We start from the raw sequence: 16,437 nt of genomic DNA on the forward strand, positions 1-16,437 counted from the left end.
GCGGACTTATCGAGCGGAAGTGGTTTTACAGGCCGGTATATGAGTTGCAGCTTTTTCAAGAATACGAGCCCAGATCTGCTAGTTGTGTGGCCTGACCAGCCACAACAGGATGTGTCGTCAAGTTAATGTCAATTTGGAACCAGCGGTGAAGTCAGTCTCTGTGTTTTGGTAAATAATATGCAGGATAATAAACCGGACGCCTTTATCTCTCTAAAGGCCTGTAATGGACGCAATTGTCTGGGTAAAAATGTCATTGTAATGCCAGAGATTGAATTCCCCTGATGAAGGTTGCATGACAAACCCAGAACCTACCGGCTGATGGGTATTTCTAGCTTTGTGATATTCAGTGATAAAAAAGATGGTGCAAGAGTTTCACCAACAAAATCGCGAAGGACGAAATCATTACAATCAACTTGTCGGTCTTACATAATGCAACTGATCACAACGCATATTTTTCACCAAGGCTCGTAAAGCCTACGGCAGGTACAGAACAGACACAACGGTGTAGGTAACAGAGACCATCTGAACCTAATTTGTTTTCTGGGGGTTTCAAACATCTTTGGGAGCATAGACAGCTGGATGCCGGCTGTTAAAGGAGACCTTTTTTTTCTTCTTTTAAATTTTTTTTTTTAAAGGCAGAGTAAGCCTCCCGTAAACCATCACAGATACAGTCAGGCTTTTACACACAGTACAAACACCCTTTCATTTAAACACTCACCAATTGAGAACATCCTAGGTGCCCTCCGTAAAGAGCGAACAATTTTCAAAGAATTTATTTTTGCGTGGTTTATCTTACCCCTGAGCCATCGTGAACCCGTGTGATCCAGTTTTCCCTTTTCACAATGCAGTCGTCATAGTTAGTCATTTGAATGCGACTCGACGTGAGCTTATCTACAATAGCACGTTTTTTTATGCACGAAACAACGGCTGTGGTTCACAAGAACTCTAGCGATGGCTTTTGACTGTTGAGAGGAACGGCGATTTGCACTGATAAACCGGCCGTCGTCTGCTACGACCCTTGCGTGACCCTGCTTCCGGGCTTTTCTTTTTTTAAAACTTTTACATCTTCGAATTGTTCTGATCTTGTCTTGATGAAAAACGAATTCTTTTATGATTAAAGAATGTTTGTGTAACAAGCTGTCAATTTATTATTTAGATTTTAAAAGTTAGGTCTAGCGCAAAAACGAGGCGCCGTTGTTGTTAACGGAACAAGTCTACGAAAATAAATTCTTGGAAAATGTCTCACGCTCGACAGAAAGCAGCCAGGATGTTCCCGTTCGGTGAGCGTTCAAATGGAAGTATGCTTGTACTGTATTTAGACGCTCGGGGAGCTCTGTGATGGTTTACGGGAGGCTTACTGTGCCTTTAACCTCAGTTGCATGCAGGTTTGCTACTACAATTATTTTTTGCCTTATTATTATTATTTTTATTTTATTTTTGTTTTGAATTTGTTTTTGGCTTGGAGCAAACCTTCTTCATAGGTCTTTTCTTTTCTCAGTCAAATGTGAATATTTTTAAATCAACAAACTTTATCAGTAAACTAATATGTTTAACTATAAATATATAAATAAAAATAATCATAACATAAATTTATTCCTAATGTTCAGCTCAGTTTCCAATAATACACCCAAATCTAACTTTTTCACATATTTAAATTTTTTAATGGTCATTTTGGTAATTAAAAGACAATAATTCACAAAATAAATATAATCATTTTTCAAACTTTCCCTAAAATAACCCAAAAATACATTTTCTTCATTCAAAATGATGGCAACATGTCTTTTCTTATAAAGAAAATCTTTACATATTTTCCAACCCTTCATCACCTCGATCTTGGCAACTAAAAAAGAAATGTTCAAGGGTGTCTAATTCATTACAAACTTCACACTTATTCGATGTTCGTAATCCCGTTTTGTTTAATAAAATATTGGTTGGATATATTCTATGTAATAATTTCCAGTGCAGCAGACGTAATCTTTCTTCTTTTGTGCTGTTAACAGCCAGTAACCAGTTTCTCTTATCCAAATCTATATTATGTTTTCGTTTCCAAAAATCACAGGCACTCGGAATCTGGACATCAAGATCAACTAAACATTTTCTGATACACTTTGCTGTTATATTACCACCATTAACAATGAAATCCTGCAATGTAAAATATTGATATGGTAATGTGTCTGTACGTCTGGATTTAAGTGCTGTGCATAATGCATTGTATTCAAACTGTCTGGATGGTTTATAACCCACTTTTTGACATAAATCTTCAAAAGAAATAATAATACCATTTTCATTCATAACATCCTTTACAAATGAGATATTATGTTTTATAAAATCTTTAACAAATAGGCATTTATGTTTAATTTAAATATTCATATTGTTCCAAATGCATTGGTCCTTCAATAATACTGGTGCTGCTAGAGGAGACCTGAAATGGGCTAGGGACCGGGTTGGGTCGTCTTGGGTCAGTGCTGAAATGGTTACTTTATTGGCTGTTGGCCGAACGGACACCCGGGCTTCATATTTTTGCATGCATGTATTCGTGTTTCCAAGGCCTGAGGCTTTCGCTGTGACCCTAAGATCTTTATCGTGCGCATGCGTGCACACGAGGGTGTTCGGACACCGAGGAGAGTCTGCACAAAGTTGACTCTGGGACACTCCCGCGCCGAACTTGGGGGTTGAACCCACGCTAATAGTAACAACCGGTTTAAAGCCAACGCCTCTACCGACTGGGCTAACTCCCCACCCAATATGTTGGGATCAAGAAGTTCCATGTTTGTGCAGAGACGGTATCCATGTCCTACCCCCGTGTCACCTCGGGTGGCTACTTTGCCCGTTAAGATCAATGCTTGTTGTTTCCCCTTTGGCATGTGTGTCTGTGTGTGTGTGTGTGTGTGTGTGAGTGTTTGTGTGTGTGTTTTGTGTGTGTGTATGTGTGTGTGTCTGTGTGTGTGTTTGCGTGTGTGTGTATGTGTGTATGTGTGTGTTTGTGTGTGTGGGTGTGTGTGTGTGTGTGTTTGTGAGTGTATGTACGTCTGTGCGCGTGTGTGAGTGTGTGTATGCCTGTGTGTGTGTGTGTGTGAATGTGTTAGGGTGTGTGTGCGTGCGCGCGTGCGTGGATGTATTAGTGTGTGTGTGTGTGTGTGTGTGTGTGTGTGTGTGTGTGTGTGTGTGTGTGTTTGCTCAAAATGTATGTGAGCATTGTCAAATTTGTATTCAACTTTTTAAAAAATTCTTCTGAACTCAATTAACGAAGGTGCAGGATTATCGATTACTTCCAGCGAACGATTTACCAGAATTACCCATTTTCTTACTTGTAACATCGGCTTTTGGGAAAAGCCCTGTCAGCGATCGATTGAGTCACCGCGCGTCGACTGCATGTAATGTTCTTTATAACCACATCCAATAATGTACTTATAATGGATATTTAACTGTATTTGTGTGTGTGTGTGTGTGGGGGGGATGAAACTTACTATGCAATCTAAAAAAGCAACTCATGTGTGTATTTGTGTGTGTGTGTCTCTATGTGTGTGTGTGTGTGTTTGTGTGTGTGTGTGTGTGGGTGTGTGCATATCTATTCCATTTGATAGTTTCTGCTAATGGTAGTTTGAATATACACAAACACACACACACACACACACACACACACACACACATACACAAACACACAGACACACACACACACACATACACAAACACACAAAAATCAGAGCTCAAAAGTAACCCCAAATAAGGGCATCGTAAGGCCTCTCCTGATTGGCTCAGGTATTTGTGACTTTGCGTCGATGTAGGAGGAGAGAATTGCTAATGGCTGCTGTAATTTGGTCTACATACGCCATCATCGCAATTGATCGTATTACATGTATGACATTGACTTCAAACGTTCCATAACAAAGAACAATTGAAAATAAGAATTTAAATGAAAGGTCAACTATCCAGATTTGACACAGAGAGTGTATTTTTTTGGTTCGTTTATTTGTTGGTTTGCTTTTTTGTGGGTTTTGTTCAAATGTTATCGATGCCTTTGTCCGTCCCTATGGTGACTCAGTGATGCAGGACGGGACGAAGGCAGGGACGTTAGAGATGTGATCTGCTGGTTCTATGGCCTGCCGTTAGTACGCGTCGTCAAGTTACTGTCACTCTAGAACCAGCGCACGCACACACACACACACACACACACACACACACACACACACACACACACACACACACACACACACACACACCAGGGCCGGATCAGCTAGTTTGTAAGAGGGTGTGTGTGTGTGTGTGTGTGTGTGGGGGGGGGGGGGTGTGGCTAAGTAAAGGTAGGGAAGCGACCTATACGAATGAGCGGAGCGACCGAGGATCCTAGAGGGGTCTGGACAATGTGTTGAATATAAAGAAAGCGAACGGGGCTACCTGAGCTTAGAAATTGCACAATCTGTCTATTTGTCTCCCCCTTTTGGGGGGTAAGGGTCTTGGGGGGGTCTTGCCGAAGCGATAAAGATTGAACAATAATATGCAACGGCAAATTGGCAGGTGGGGGGGGGGCTTGAGCTCCCCCCCCCCTTCGTCCGGCCCTGCACTCACACACACACACGCACGAAAACACACACACACACACACACACACGCACGAAAACACACACACACACACGCACGAAAACACACACACACACACACACACACACATACACACACACACACACACACAAACACACAGACACACATTAACAGCTATTGTGTTTTCAACATAGCAATATAGGGCCCGATATTTAGACGAGACAAGTATGATGCCGACGAGTGGAACCCTCAACACAAAACTCAAATTCGCAAAATCAAGGTTCCCGCTTTAAAGTCAACAATGAAAATGATTTAGCTTAAACGAAACGCTCGGCTTCCTGACGAGTGGACGTAAACTGATTCTATCAAGATAAGTTTTGTGTGAATATTTGTTTGTCTGATCACAAGACAGTTCGGTCGAAATATCTGTGAATGTATTTTTTTGTCAATAACAAACGTTCCTTGTTTTTTGATTGTGAATTTTGGAACGTTGGCAGTCTCTTTGTTTTTGGATTTGTTTAAACAAAACGCTGTTTGCACGTCATTCGAAAAAACCAATTATACATTGCTTCCATTTGATACTTCGAGGTCGTCATCGTGGATCGTAATTCAATCAAGTTGGTGTTTTAATAAAACAGATTCTGTGATTGGTCAGAACGCCCCAACTCATTACAAATTACCGGTCAATAATTGTCGATGTCAACTCGCTAAAAAAGCCATTGGCTACCTTCTGGCGAGGCGTATTAATACAACCTCAACTAGTCTCCGTCAGCTTTGAGGGTCATTTTACAAGTAGGAAATATGAAGGCCAACGAAATACCGAGACCATGATAATGTATGCGAAGTGATGGGGGCGTATAATGTTCACTATGTATTGTATATTTTGTAAGCGCCTAGGGCTATATTTAGATTAGGCGCACAAATGTTCATAATAATAATAATAATAATAATACGTGACGTTAGTTGATGCATGAATTCTTCCGGACTACGTCAGTCAATTCCAAAGATCGCTTTTGTGATTAAAAGAATTTGTTTTAGAGTTTGCTATCCAGAAACCCTTCAAAAAAGAAGGGAAAATGCGGTTGTAAGCAGACAGAATTGTTTTCGTCCTATTCACATACTAGGGGAAGGGCTCCTAATATGGACCGCTTTTTTCATGCTGATAACTAGCTTGTTTTCGTGCGAAAAAGTTTCATGTTGTGTTTGGTAGTCCTTCTCTATTAGGTTAACCGTTAGGCCTAATTAGAGTAAAATAGCTTTGATTGACATTCAGCAAAAATTAAATACAGAGAAAATCATACATGGTCCTTATTAGGAGACACACACATACATTGATATTTTGCTATTATTTTTGTTTGCAGTAGAAACTCGGGGTCAACACTGCTAAAATGTAACACATACGGTCTTAGCTGTCATTTATAGCAAGTTTTGTGTGATAAAAGCTTTGGCTGTGGACAGAAACGAGTCCATTTTAGGCGGCAAATTTAGAGTGAACGCAACCAAAAGTGAAAAAAAGAGAAAAAGGCTAACGGTTTTGAGGTTTGTGTTTCTGCAACTGTTTTGACATGTGCAAGTTATCCAGAGAGGATGAATATAGCGAATGAAATTGTTTTGAGCGCTCTAGCGCCGTTAGTTTGTCAGAACTAGAGGTGGTCCATATTAGGAGCCGGTCCATATTAGGTATCCTTCCCCTACTTTCAGTCCACCTACCTGCAAGGGCCAAGTCCCAAGAAATAATTATGTCTCCGTATTTCTATCTTATTACTTTGTTCCTTGGGTTTTTTCGTTGACATACATTTTCCCTTTTATTCTGTGGCCGGTTTCTGGACAGAAAACTATAAACAATTTCTTTCTAACCCAAAAGCGATCTTTGGAATTGACTGACATAGTCCGGAAGAATTCATGCATCAACTTACGTCAGGTATTCGACGTCATCGCTTCGCATAACTTATGGTCTCGGTTTTTCGCAGGCCTTGTACATTTCTTACTCGTAAAACGACCCTCAAAGCTAACAGAGACTTGATGAGGTTGTATCAATGCACCTCGCCAGCAGGTGGTCAGTGGCTTTTGTTACTAGTGTTCATCGACAATTGATGACCGGTAATTTGTATTGAGTTGGGGTATTCTGACCAATCACAGAATCTGTTTCATTGACATGCCAACTTGATTGAATTACAATCGAATTTGTATCCACAATAGTCAGTGTTATTAACGTATCTTGTCTAACAATGACGTTATGCAATGCCGAACGATGGAGGCGTCACTCCCCTAAGAAGCCGTAACAGGCGCTTTTTCAGGCCGTTTTAGCGGATAATTAAACAACAAAAACGACACATTTCAGAAGATTCTAAACGCATTGCCTTTTAACTCGTAGGGATTTATGCTGACATATGTCATGAAGTGCACACAGAATTTAAATGTTCTGTGATCATTTCATATGCGCTGCCAAAAAGAGTTCTTAGTCGGGTTTTTTAATCTTCAAGAACAATTACAGATGCGCTTGAAAAAAAAGTAAAAAAAAAACAACAATAAATGTCTCCCCGTGTTTTTATTTCATTCAGTTTGTTTGGGTTGTTGCTATTGATTTTGAAACTGACACGCCGGCGAAAACGCCGGTAACGCGTGCGCAGAGAAGAGCAAGCATGGGGAATCTCCTATTCTAAAAATAACCATCACTGGCAGCTGCCGACCTTCCGCCAGACTCACATGAATACCGGGGGGAAATAAATGATTACTGGGCAGTAAAAATAAATACTGGGCGGTAGTTAAACGACATTTTGACTTTGTAGGACACAATGTTGCAGCTTTTTAAAGAATATGGGCCCTGATCTTGATACCATGCACATGTTGACGTCTAGACAGAAGTATGAATTGTGTGTGTTGATACTTTCCAGGTCTTGACGCCCTGCACATGTTGACGTCCAGACAGAAGTATGAACTGTGTGTGGTGATACTTTCCAGGTCTTGACGCCCTGCACATGTTGACGTCCAGACAGAAGTATGAACTGTGTGTGTTGATACTTTCCAGGTCTTGACGCCCTGCACATGTTGACGTCCAGACAGAAGTATGAACTGTGTGTGTTGATACTTTCCAGGTCTTGACGCCCTGCACATGTTGACGTCCAGACAGCGGTATGAACTGTGTGTGTTGATACTTTCCAGGTCTTGACGCACTGCACATGTTGACGTCCAGACAGAGGTATGAACTGTGTGTGTTGATACTTTCCAGGTCTTGACGCCCTGCACATGTTGACGTCCAGACAGAAGTATGAACTGTGTGTGTTGATACTTTCCAGGTCTTGACGCCCTGCACATGTTGACGTCCAGACAGAAGTATGAACTGTGTGTGTTGATACTTTCCAGGTCTTGACGCCCTGCACATGTTGACGTCCAGACAGAAGTATGAACTGTGTGTGTTGATACTTTCCAGGTCTTGACGCCCTGCACATGTTGACGTCCAGACAGAAGTATGAACTGTGTGTGTTGATACTTTCCAGGTCTTGACGCCCTGCACATGTTGACGTCCAGACAGCAGTATGAACTACGCGTGGACCTGATGATGTGGAACGGAACAAAAGGTTACGCCACCTACAACAACTTCTCCATCAGCGACAGCAGCGACAACTACCGTCTGAACTATGACAGCTTCAAAAGAGGAAATGCTGGTAGGTAGTGATCTAAAAAGAAAAAACAAGTCGCGTTAGGCGAAATTGCTACATTTAGTCAGGCTGTCGAACTCACAGAATGAAACTGAACGCACTGCATTTTTATATTTAGTCAAGTTTTGACTAAATATTTTAACATCGAGGGGGAATCGAAACGAGGGTCGTGGTGTATGTGCGTGTGTGCGTGTGTGTGCGTGTGTGTGTGTGTGTGTGTGTGTGTGTGTGTGTGTGTGTAGAGCGATTCAGACTAAACTACTGGACCGATCTTTATGAAATTTGACATGAGAGTTCCTGGGTATGAAATCCCCGAACGTTTTTTTCATTTTTTGGATAAATGTCTTTGATGACGTCATATCCGGCTTTTCGTGAAAGTTGAGGCGGCACTGTCACGCCCTCATTTTTCAACCAAATTGGTTGAAATTTTGGTAAAGTAATCTTCGACGAAGCCCGGACTTCGGTATTGCATTTCAGCTTGGTGGCTTAAAAATTAATTAATGACTTTGGTCATTAAAAATCTGAAAATTGTAAAAAAAAATAAAAATTTATAAAACGATCCAAATTTACGTTTATCTTATTCTCCATCATTTGCTGATTCCAAAAACATATAAATATGTTATATTCGGATTAAAAACAAGCTCTGAAAATTAAATATATAAAAATTATTATCAAATTTTTTTTCGAAATCAATTTAAAAACACTTTCATCTTATTCCTTGTTGGTTCCTGATTCCAAAAACATATAGATATGATATGTTTGGATTAAAAACACGCTCAGAAAGTTAAAACGAAGAGAGGTACAGAAAAGCGTGCTATCCTTCTCAGCGCAACGAATACCCCGCTCTTCTTGTCAATTTCACTGGCACTGCCTTTGCCACGGGCGGTGGAGTGACGATGCTACGAGTATACGGTCTTGATGCGTTGCGTTGCGTTCAGTTTCATTCTGTGAGTTCGACAGCTACTTGACTAAATATTGTATTTTCGCCTTACGCGACTTGTTTTTTACCTGGACAATACAGCTTCATCAATCCCCGTGACAAGGACATCGCTCACTTTTCACGTGCAGAACGAAGTGAAAATGACTGGCCAGTACATCGCGGTATTGTGCTAAGCATGAAAGCGGGCTTTTCTGTATTCTTTTTAACTCGATGAGTTTGTTCTGATTACCACATATTATATCTATATGTTTTTGGAATCAGGAAATGATAAAGAATAAGATGAAATCATTTTTGGATCGATTTTTGGCTCACGTAAGTGTAGCCTATGCGATGGTAAACTCTGTCTGTCTGTGCGTGCGTGCGTGCGTGCGTGCGTGCGTATGTATGTATGTGTGTATGTCTGTGGTAGAAACTTTAACATTTTTGGCTAAACACCGAAATACTCATTTCACGTGGTTAATTTTCAAGCACCATCTTCAAATTATTGAAGCAATGATCAACATTGTGTCGGCATGTGTGTAGTTAAAGCGTGTATCCAAAGAAAACGGGTGGTGGGGGGGTTTTGAAGGGGTACAAGCAGTTGACTGGTTTGTGTCGTGTTTGGCATGCAGACGGCAGGTCAGGTGTCAAGATCAGGTCAGGGGTCGCGCGAAGGATTGTGGTCCAGTTCTCACCTCGCCGATTCGCCGGGGAAGACGATTTCATGTTGTTCGGTTTCTAAGCTCCAGAAAAGTAAATAAAGAAGATACCAAAGGGAGATTTCCTACAATTTGATCTGCACAGCGTGTTTCCAATGTCCACGCGAGGAAGAGCTGTCGAAAGCGCGGCAGTCAGTGTCGATCTTGCAGCCGTATCCCGGTAAGTTCAGAGACAGATCTAGTGTCTCCCACTCTCATAACGTGTCACCTACTGTTAATCCGTTTTGTTTTAATTTCTTTTTATTTCAGCAGACACGGATGTCAAACATTGTAGTTTCTTTGGCAGTCACCTCTAGTGAAATGAGTTGATCTAAAGTGCCTGTAATGTTTGGATGTCTTTGCTCGTGGTTCGATTTATGTGAATTTCAAGACTTGCAGTAGAGTCTCAAGTTAAGTTTACTCTGCCCGAAAAAAACTGTCCACCATTTACTTGAACATGCAGATATAAGGAAACAGAATGAATCTGTTCTCAAAGTCAAAATGATCACGATTTTTTCCTCAGATTCAAAACATGCACTGTCATGGTTTTGTCTGTACAATTTAGTAAGTCTTAAGTACTTTGCAACAACTTCCTTGAACGTGAAAGACAGTTTTTGAATGCTAGATCTGTATCGCGTTTCATTCCAGACTCGATCCTCTCTTTGATTGTAGATCTACTGTTTGCTGTTTACGCACTATCATATGATTCGCTATGTAACGTTTGGTAAGCTTACCTTGCAACAGCTTTCTTGTCTTTGTTGGCATTTCTGGCTGTGTTGACCGTCAGAATTATTTTAAGAACCAGGCTGCTGCAGTCGACATGTTTCGCATATTGTAGGGTCACCATGCTGCATAGGTAAAGTGGCTTGTATTTATAACCTGACTATTCTGTGTGTGTTACGGAGTGAGTGAGTTTGTGTTATGTTACTGTTTGTTGATTTCTTACGGGAGCCTTGAAGGCTTCGCCTCTTGTTGAAATTGTAATCGTAGTACTAATATGCCTACTTGTGTTAATTGTGATCACATTTTAAGAGTAAACATGACATAATTATGTATATATTTTTAGATTCGGAATTTGATGAAGAAAACGATGCAATCAGTTTGAAATCTGTTTGTGAAAATTTGATTTTAATGACAACTTCAATGAGCAAACTAATGAACTATGTTTTTAATTTCCGAGCTGCAATGCAATCCCATAGTCCGGACTTCGTCAAAAATTGCTTGACCAAAATTTCAACCAGTTTGATTGAAAAATGAGGGCGTGACAGTGCGGCCTCAACTTTCACAAAAAGCTGGATATGACGTCATCAAAAACATTTATCCAAACAAAGAAAAAACGTCTGGGGATATTATACCCATGAACTTTCATGTAAAGTTTGATGAAGACCGGTGCAGTAGTTTTCTCTGAATCGCTCTACACACACACACACACACACACACACAGACACACAGACACACATACACCACACCCTCGTCTCAATTCCCCTGTCTATGTAACATTTTTTAGTAAAAACTTAACTAAATGTAAAAACGAAGGGTAGTAGGTCTAGAAATATCACTTAAACAGCTTCCCAAAATGCATGATGTAAGTAAAGTTGGTGTAACTCATATATTTCTCTTTTTGCTGTATAAAAGCGATCATTGAAAATATAGCTCACAGTGCCCGTATTCAAAGACTTCTTGAAACACATGTTGCTTTTAGACACCAAACCTTGCATTCAAAGCTGTTTTATTATTATGGATTGCACCCAAGCACACACTTCGTGTAATTGAGACGTAGATGAGCTTATGCTTACTGCACCTTGTGATTTTGATTGCTCCTTCTGTAAAATTGACGGAAATAGATCAATTCAAAGTTTTCCAGTTAAAAACAAGAGGCGAAGCCTTCAAGGCTCCCGTAAGAAATCAACAAACAGTAACATAACACAAACTCACTCACTCCGTAACACACACAGAATAGTCAGGTTATAAATACAAGCCACTTTACCTATGCAGCATGGTGACCCTACAATATGCGAAACATGTCGACTGCAGCAGCCTGGTTCTTAAAATAATTCTGACGGTCAACACAGCCAGAAATGCCAACAAAGACAAGAAAGCTGTTGCAAGGTAAGCTTACCAAACGTTACATAGCGAATCATATGATAGTGCGTAAACAGCAAACAGTAGATCTACAATCAAAGAGAGGATCGAGTCTGGAATGAAACGCGATACAGATCTAGCATTCAAAAACTGTCTTTCACGTTCAAGGAAGTTGTTGCAAAGTACTTAAGACTTACTAAATTGTACAGACAAAACCATGACAGTGCATGTTTTGAATCTGAGGAAAAAATCGTGATCATTTTGACTTTGAGAACAGATTCATTCTGTTTCCTTATATCTGCATGTTCAAGTAAATGGTGGACAGTTTTTTTCGGGCAGAGTAAACTTAACTTGAGACTCTACTGCAAGTCTTGAAATTCACATAAATCGAACCACGAGCAAAGACATCCAAACATTACAGGCACTTTAGATCAACTCATTTCACTAGAGGTGACTGCCAAAGAAACTACAATGTTTGACATCCGTGTCTGCTGAAATAAAAAGAAATTAAAACAAAACGGATTAACAGTAGGTGACACGTTATGAGAGTGGGAGACACTAGATCTGTCTCTGAACTTACCGGGATACGGCTGCAAGATCGACACTGACTGCCGCGCTTTCGACAGCTCTTCCTCGCGTGGACATTGGAAACACGCTGTGCAGATCAAATTGTAGGAAATCTCCCTTTGGTATCTTCTTTATTTACTTTTCTGGAGCTTAGAAACCGAACAACATGAAATCGTCTTCCCCGGCGAATCGGCGAGGTGAGAACTGGACCACAATCCTTCGCGCGACCCCTGACCTGATCTTGACACCTGACCTGCCGTCTGCATGCCAAACACGACACAAACCAGTCAACTGCTTGTACCCCTTCAAAACCCCCCACCACCCGTTTTCTTTGGATACACGCTTTAACTACACACATGCCGACACAATGTTGATCATTGCTTCAATAATTTGAAGATGGTGCTTGAAAATTAACCACGTGAAATGAGTATTTCGGTGTTTAGCCAAAAATGTTAAAGTTTCTACCACAGACATACACACATACATACATACGCACGCACGCACGCACGCACGCACGCACAGACAGACAGAGTTTACCATCGCATAGGCTACACTTACGTGAGCCAAAAACAAGGCTACGACCAAATAACTTGCATGTTACAGCCTTCATAATCATTCAAAATGTAATGAAAGCTGCAGCAGGCAAGTTATGCGTGTCGAAGCCTTGTGTTTTCGAATTACATCACTTTGACTTCATCTAATTCTTAAGTGTTGCATGCAGAATTAATTCAACAACAAAATCCAGTCGGCAGCAGGCTGTTGATTTTGTATGTGTTGTAGATAAAGGGTACCATCAACCCATGTAAAAGCATGAACACATCTGTAGTGGTGAATATGATCGCTAACAAGACAGTGAACTGAGAGCAGTTATGAACAAACATGTAGGATCCAAAACAGAACTTGATGTGTATTGCTTGTGGCAGTTAATCATGAATCTCTTGACTTCTGCACGCACGCACACACACACACACACACACACACACACACACACACACACACACACACACCCACACCCACACACACGCACGCACACGCACACACACACATTCACACACACACACACACATTCACACACATCCCACACACATACACTCACACACACGCACCCCCCATCACACACATACGCACGCACACACACACACACCCACACCCACACACGCACACACACACACACACACACACACTGACGAGGCTATTGATCTCTATCCACAGGTGACAGCCTGAGCTATCATCACGGTCTCCAGTTCAGCACGTGGGACAGGAACAACGACCAGTGGAACCACAACAACTGTGCACAGTTTTACCACGGCGCCTGGTGGTACCTTGCCTGCTCCTACGCCTGCCTCAACGGGGAGTACATGCCCAACAGCACTGCTCAAAGGGATGAAGGGATATATTGGGAGGATTTTGGAGGAAACTATTACTCCCATAAATTTAGTGAAATGAAGATACGCGTAGTTTAAGAAAGAACATGTCTATGATTGATATGAACCCTATGAAATGCTTCACCAAGTCGTTAAATACACGGCAAGCTAAATCATCGTATCGCTATTCGCTTTGTAGAGAACAAGTTAGTTAAAAATTAAGTTTAGGGTAAATGGAAATATTCAAATTCTTGATTTCTGATTAAATACATTAAAGCGGATATATTCTAACGGCATACGAACTTGAAGACAAGCGGAATTGTCCCCCTTTTAGTGGTACAAGAAGTTATCTATTTCATTCTGAAACCCAGGACCGTGTTTGGCAAAAATTAACCCGAACGGGTTTGGTAACATCCAAAGCAAACATAATCCAAAATGTCTGCTTAAACAATTAATATATCTACAGTACTCCCTTTAAAAGTGGCTTTTAGCTTGTTTTTCTTTTACATTTGTGTACATTGTTAATGTTAAAGCGAAATATACTAAAAGGCAAAAGAAAGAAACCCGTTGTTAATTGTCGTGCAACAGATGTAATATCAAATATGGATTGGTACCTGGAGTACACTTGAGTTTACGAAGGACTTTGTGCTGTAGGTCACACCTTGGTTGGCTACTCATTGGGATGACGTTACGGTGCGCCCGTGCAATTTTTCGATTTTTATAAAGGGCAAGAATGTTAAGACAGAAACATGAAACAAATTGGTTTCTAGACCGTCTGATAACATACCTATGAATCAAGAATTGCTGGGAAAGTGTCACTTCAGCTTTTGACAGCTAGTGCACTTTTGATTTGTTTTTGTTTGTTCAGTAATTGTAGGTGTATTGCAACATTTTTTAAAAAATTATTAATTACACATTTTCGGGCGTACAAAGGAGTAGACATTTCATCTCTTATAAGTCAAAAACTCGTCGAACACAAGTAAAGAAAACTGGATGTATGCATGCTGGTACACTTTGTCAGGATACATACTCTAAACCATAACATAATCTGGGCTTTTTTCTTTTGCTTTTTCTGCTGCTTTTTGATTTCCATGTTATTTCATTCTTTGTGTGTGTGTGTGTGTGTGTATGTCCCGAAGAAACGTCCATAGGCGAAAATGCTGACCTTTTATTTGTGCCGTTCTTGCATTGGCGGGTACAGAAAACATTTGTTATTCAACTGAGGAGAAATAATAATTATTACCAGAATCGAATGTATATCTGTGGTCATTTACAGCAACCCAATGTATGTGTACTCTATGTAGCGAACTTGCATTACTCAACGAATCATTAGGCAACACCCTTACAACTCTACGGGGTTATGTGAAATCTTTAGGTTAGGTTGCTAAAGGTCAGTGCTACTTGTACGTAAGGTAAGTTAACATTCTTCAAAATGTGCTTGTGTCCCCTCACTTTCAATCATTACCTAACTATACACGCACTGATATAAGTTGGCTCTCCGTTCCAAAGCAGTGTGTTCAAACTACAACAGAATCGGTGTCATCGGCCACAAATTCCTATGTGCTAGCAATGAAATTTAAAAGCCGCACTGATTTTGGGGGTTGTTGATGGTTCGACGTGCTTTGCTTTGAATCAGAAGAAGAGCACGCTGCTTTACTTTTATGACTTTTGATTTCTAATTCTGCCATGTTCTTATCGCTTTTCATCATCATCATCATCATCATCATCATCATCATCATCATCATCATCATCATCATCATCATCATCATCATCATCATCATCATCATCATCATCATCATCATCATCATTACTGCTTGTAGAAGTAGCAGTTTGTTTTAAAATTATTACTATTGTTGTTGTTGAAAGTTTTTACGCGCACGCATGTTCTGTAATATGGTTTATCCTACATACGTGAGAGAGACACCCGTGAGATAACAATCGTTCAAATCACACGTGTGTATATCATGTAAATGAGGTCATGTCAAGCAAGTCTGGGAGGGACCTGTGTTTCCACAGCTTATGATGCCAAAGTCACCGAGACAAACGTCATTATAGAAACAAAAATTGCGCTCGCTAATTACCCTCGATGAATCTTTAGAACTAACACGTCACGCCACACTTTCAGAGTGACGTTTCTTTGCTTTGGCGAAATAGATTGCACGAGGCTTTAGAAGAGATCGAAGTTCCAAAACAAGCGTCTTCAATTTAGCTGCCTCGGCTGCAAGACATTTTCAGTAAAATACACGTAAGTACAGTATGTAGGATAAACAGAATACTACATGGCTTGCTGTGTCGTACCAGATTTACACTCGTTGCTTTTTCAAATAGTGAACAGCTCGCTTTCGCTCGCAGTTCAATATTTAAAAAAACCAACTCATGTAAATCTGGTACGACACAGCAAGCCATGTAGTATTCTCTATTTGCATGAACATTTTCTTGGAAAAACTGAGAAAACAACCATTCAAGAAATACACAAAACAACCAAAACACTGACGTTATTTCAGATAATAAAAAAAACACCATTTTTGCATCCAAAATGTACCTGGCGTGGCACTTGTACTTCGTTCTTTTCAGATGTATTTTTACATTTAGTCAAGTTTTGACTAAATG

At 40.5% G+C, this 16,437-nt stretch overlaps 1 protein-coding gene across 1 annotated transcript; it reads left to right on the top strand.

Moving 5' to 3' along the window:
* The first annotated feature begins 6,560 nt into the window (after window positions 1-6,560).
* On the top strand, window positions 6,561-13,926 carry LOC138946185 (ficolin-1-like). The gene is made up of 3 exons (XM_070317698.1): window positions 6,561-6,594; window positions 8,036-8,203; window positions 13,676-13,926. Exons 1-3 carry the CDS (start codon window positions 6,561-6,563, stop codon window positions 13,924-13,926), a joined length of 453 nt encoding a protein of 150 aa, XP_070173799.1.
* Window positions 13,927-16,437: the final 2,511 nt, after the last annotated feature.

Source organism: Littorina saxatilis, linkage group LG13 (genome assembly GCF_037325665.1).
Source record: "Littorina saxatilis isolate snail1 linkage group LG13, US_GU_Lsax_2.0, whole genome shotgun sequence".
In the NCBI taxonomy this organism is placed as follows: domain Eukaryota; kingdom Metazoa; phylum Mollusca; class Gastropoda; order Littorinimorpha; family Littorinidae; genus Littorina; species Littorina saxatilis.

Excerpts from the sequence above, each read along its gene's own strand:
- LOC138946185 (XM_070317698.1), top strand. The coding sequence starts at position 6,561 with ATGAGGTTGTATCAATGCACCTCGCCAGCAGGTG. Across the intron at positions 6,595-8,035 it reads ATGCACCTCGCCAGCAGGTG|GTCTTGACGCCCTGCACATG; the intron begins GTCAGTGGCTTT and ends GATACTTTCCAG. Across the intron at positions 8,204-13,675 it reads CTTCAAAAGAGGAAATGCTG|GTGACAGCCTGAGCTATCAT; the intron begins GTAGGTAGTGAT and ends CTCTATCCACAG.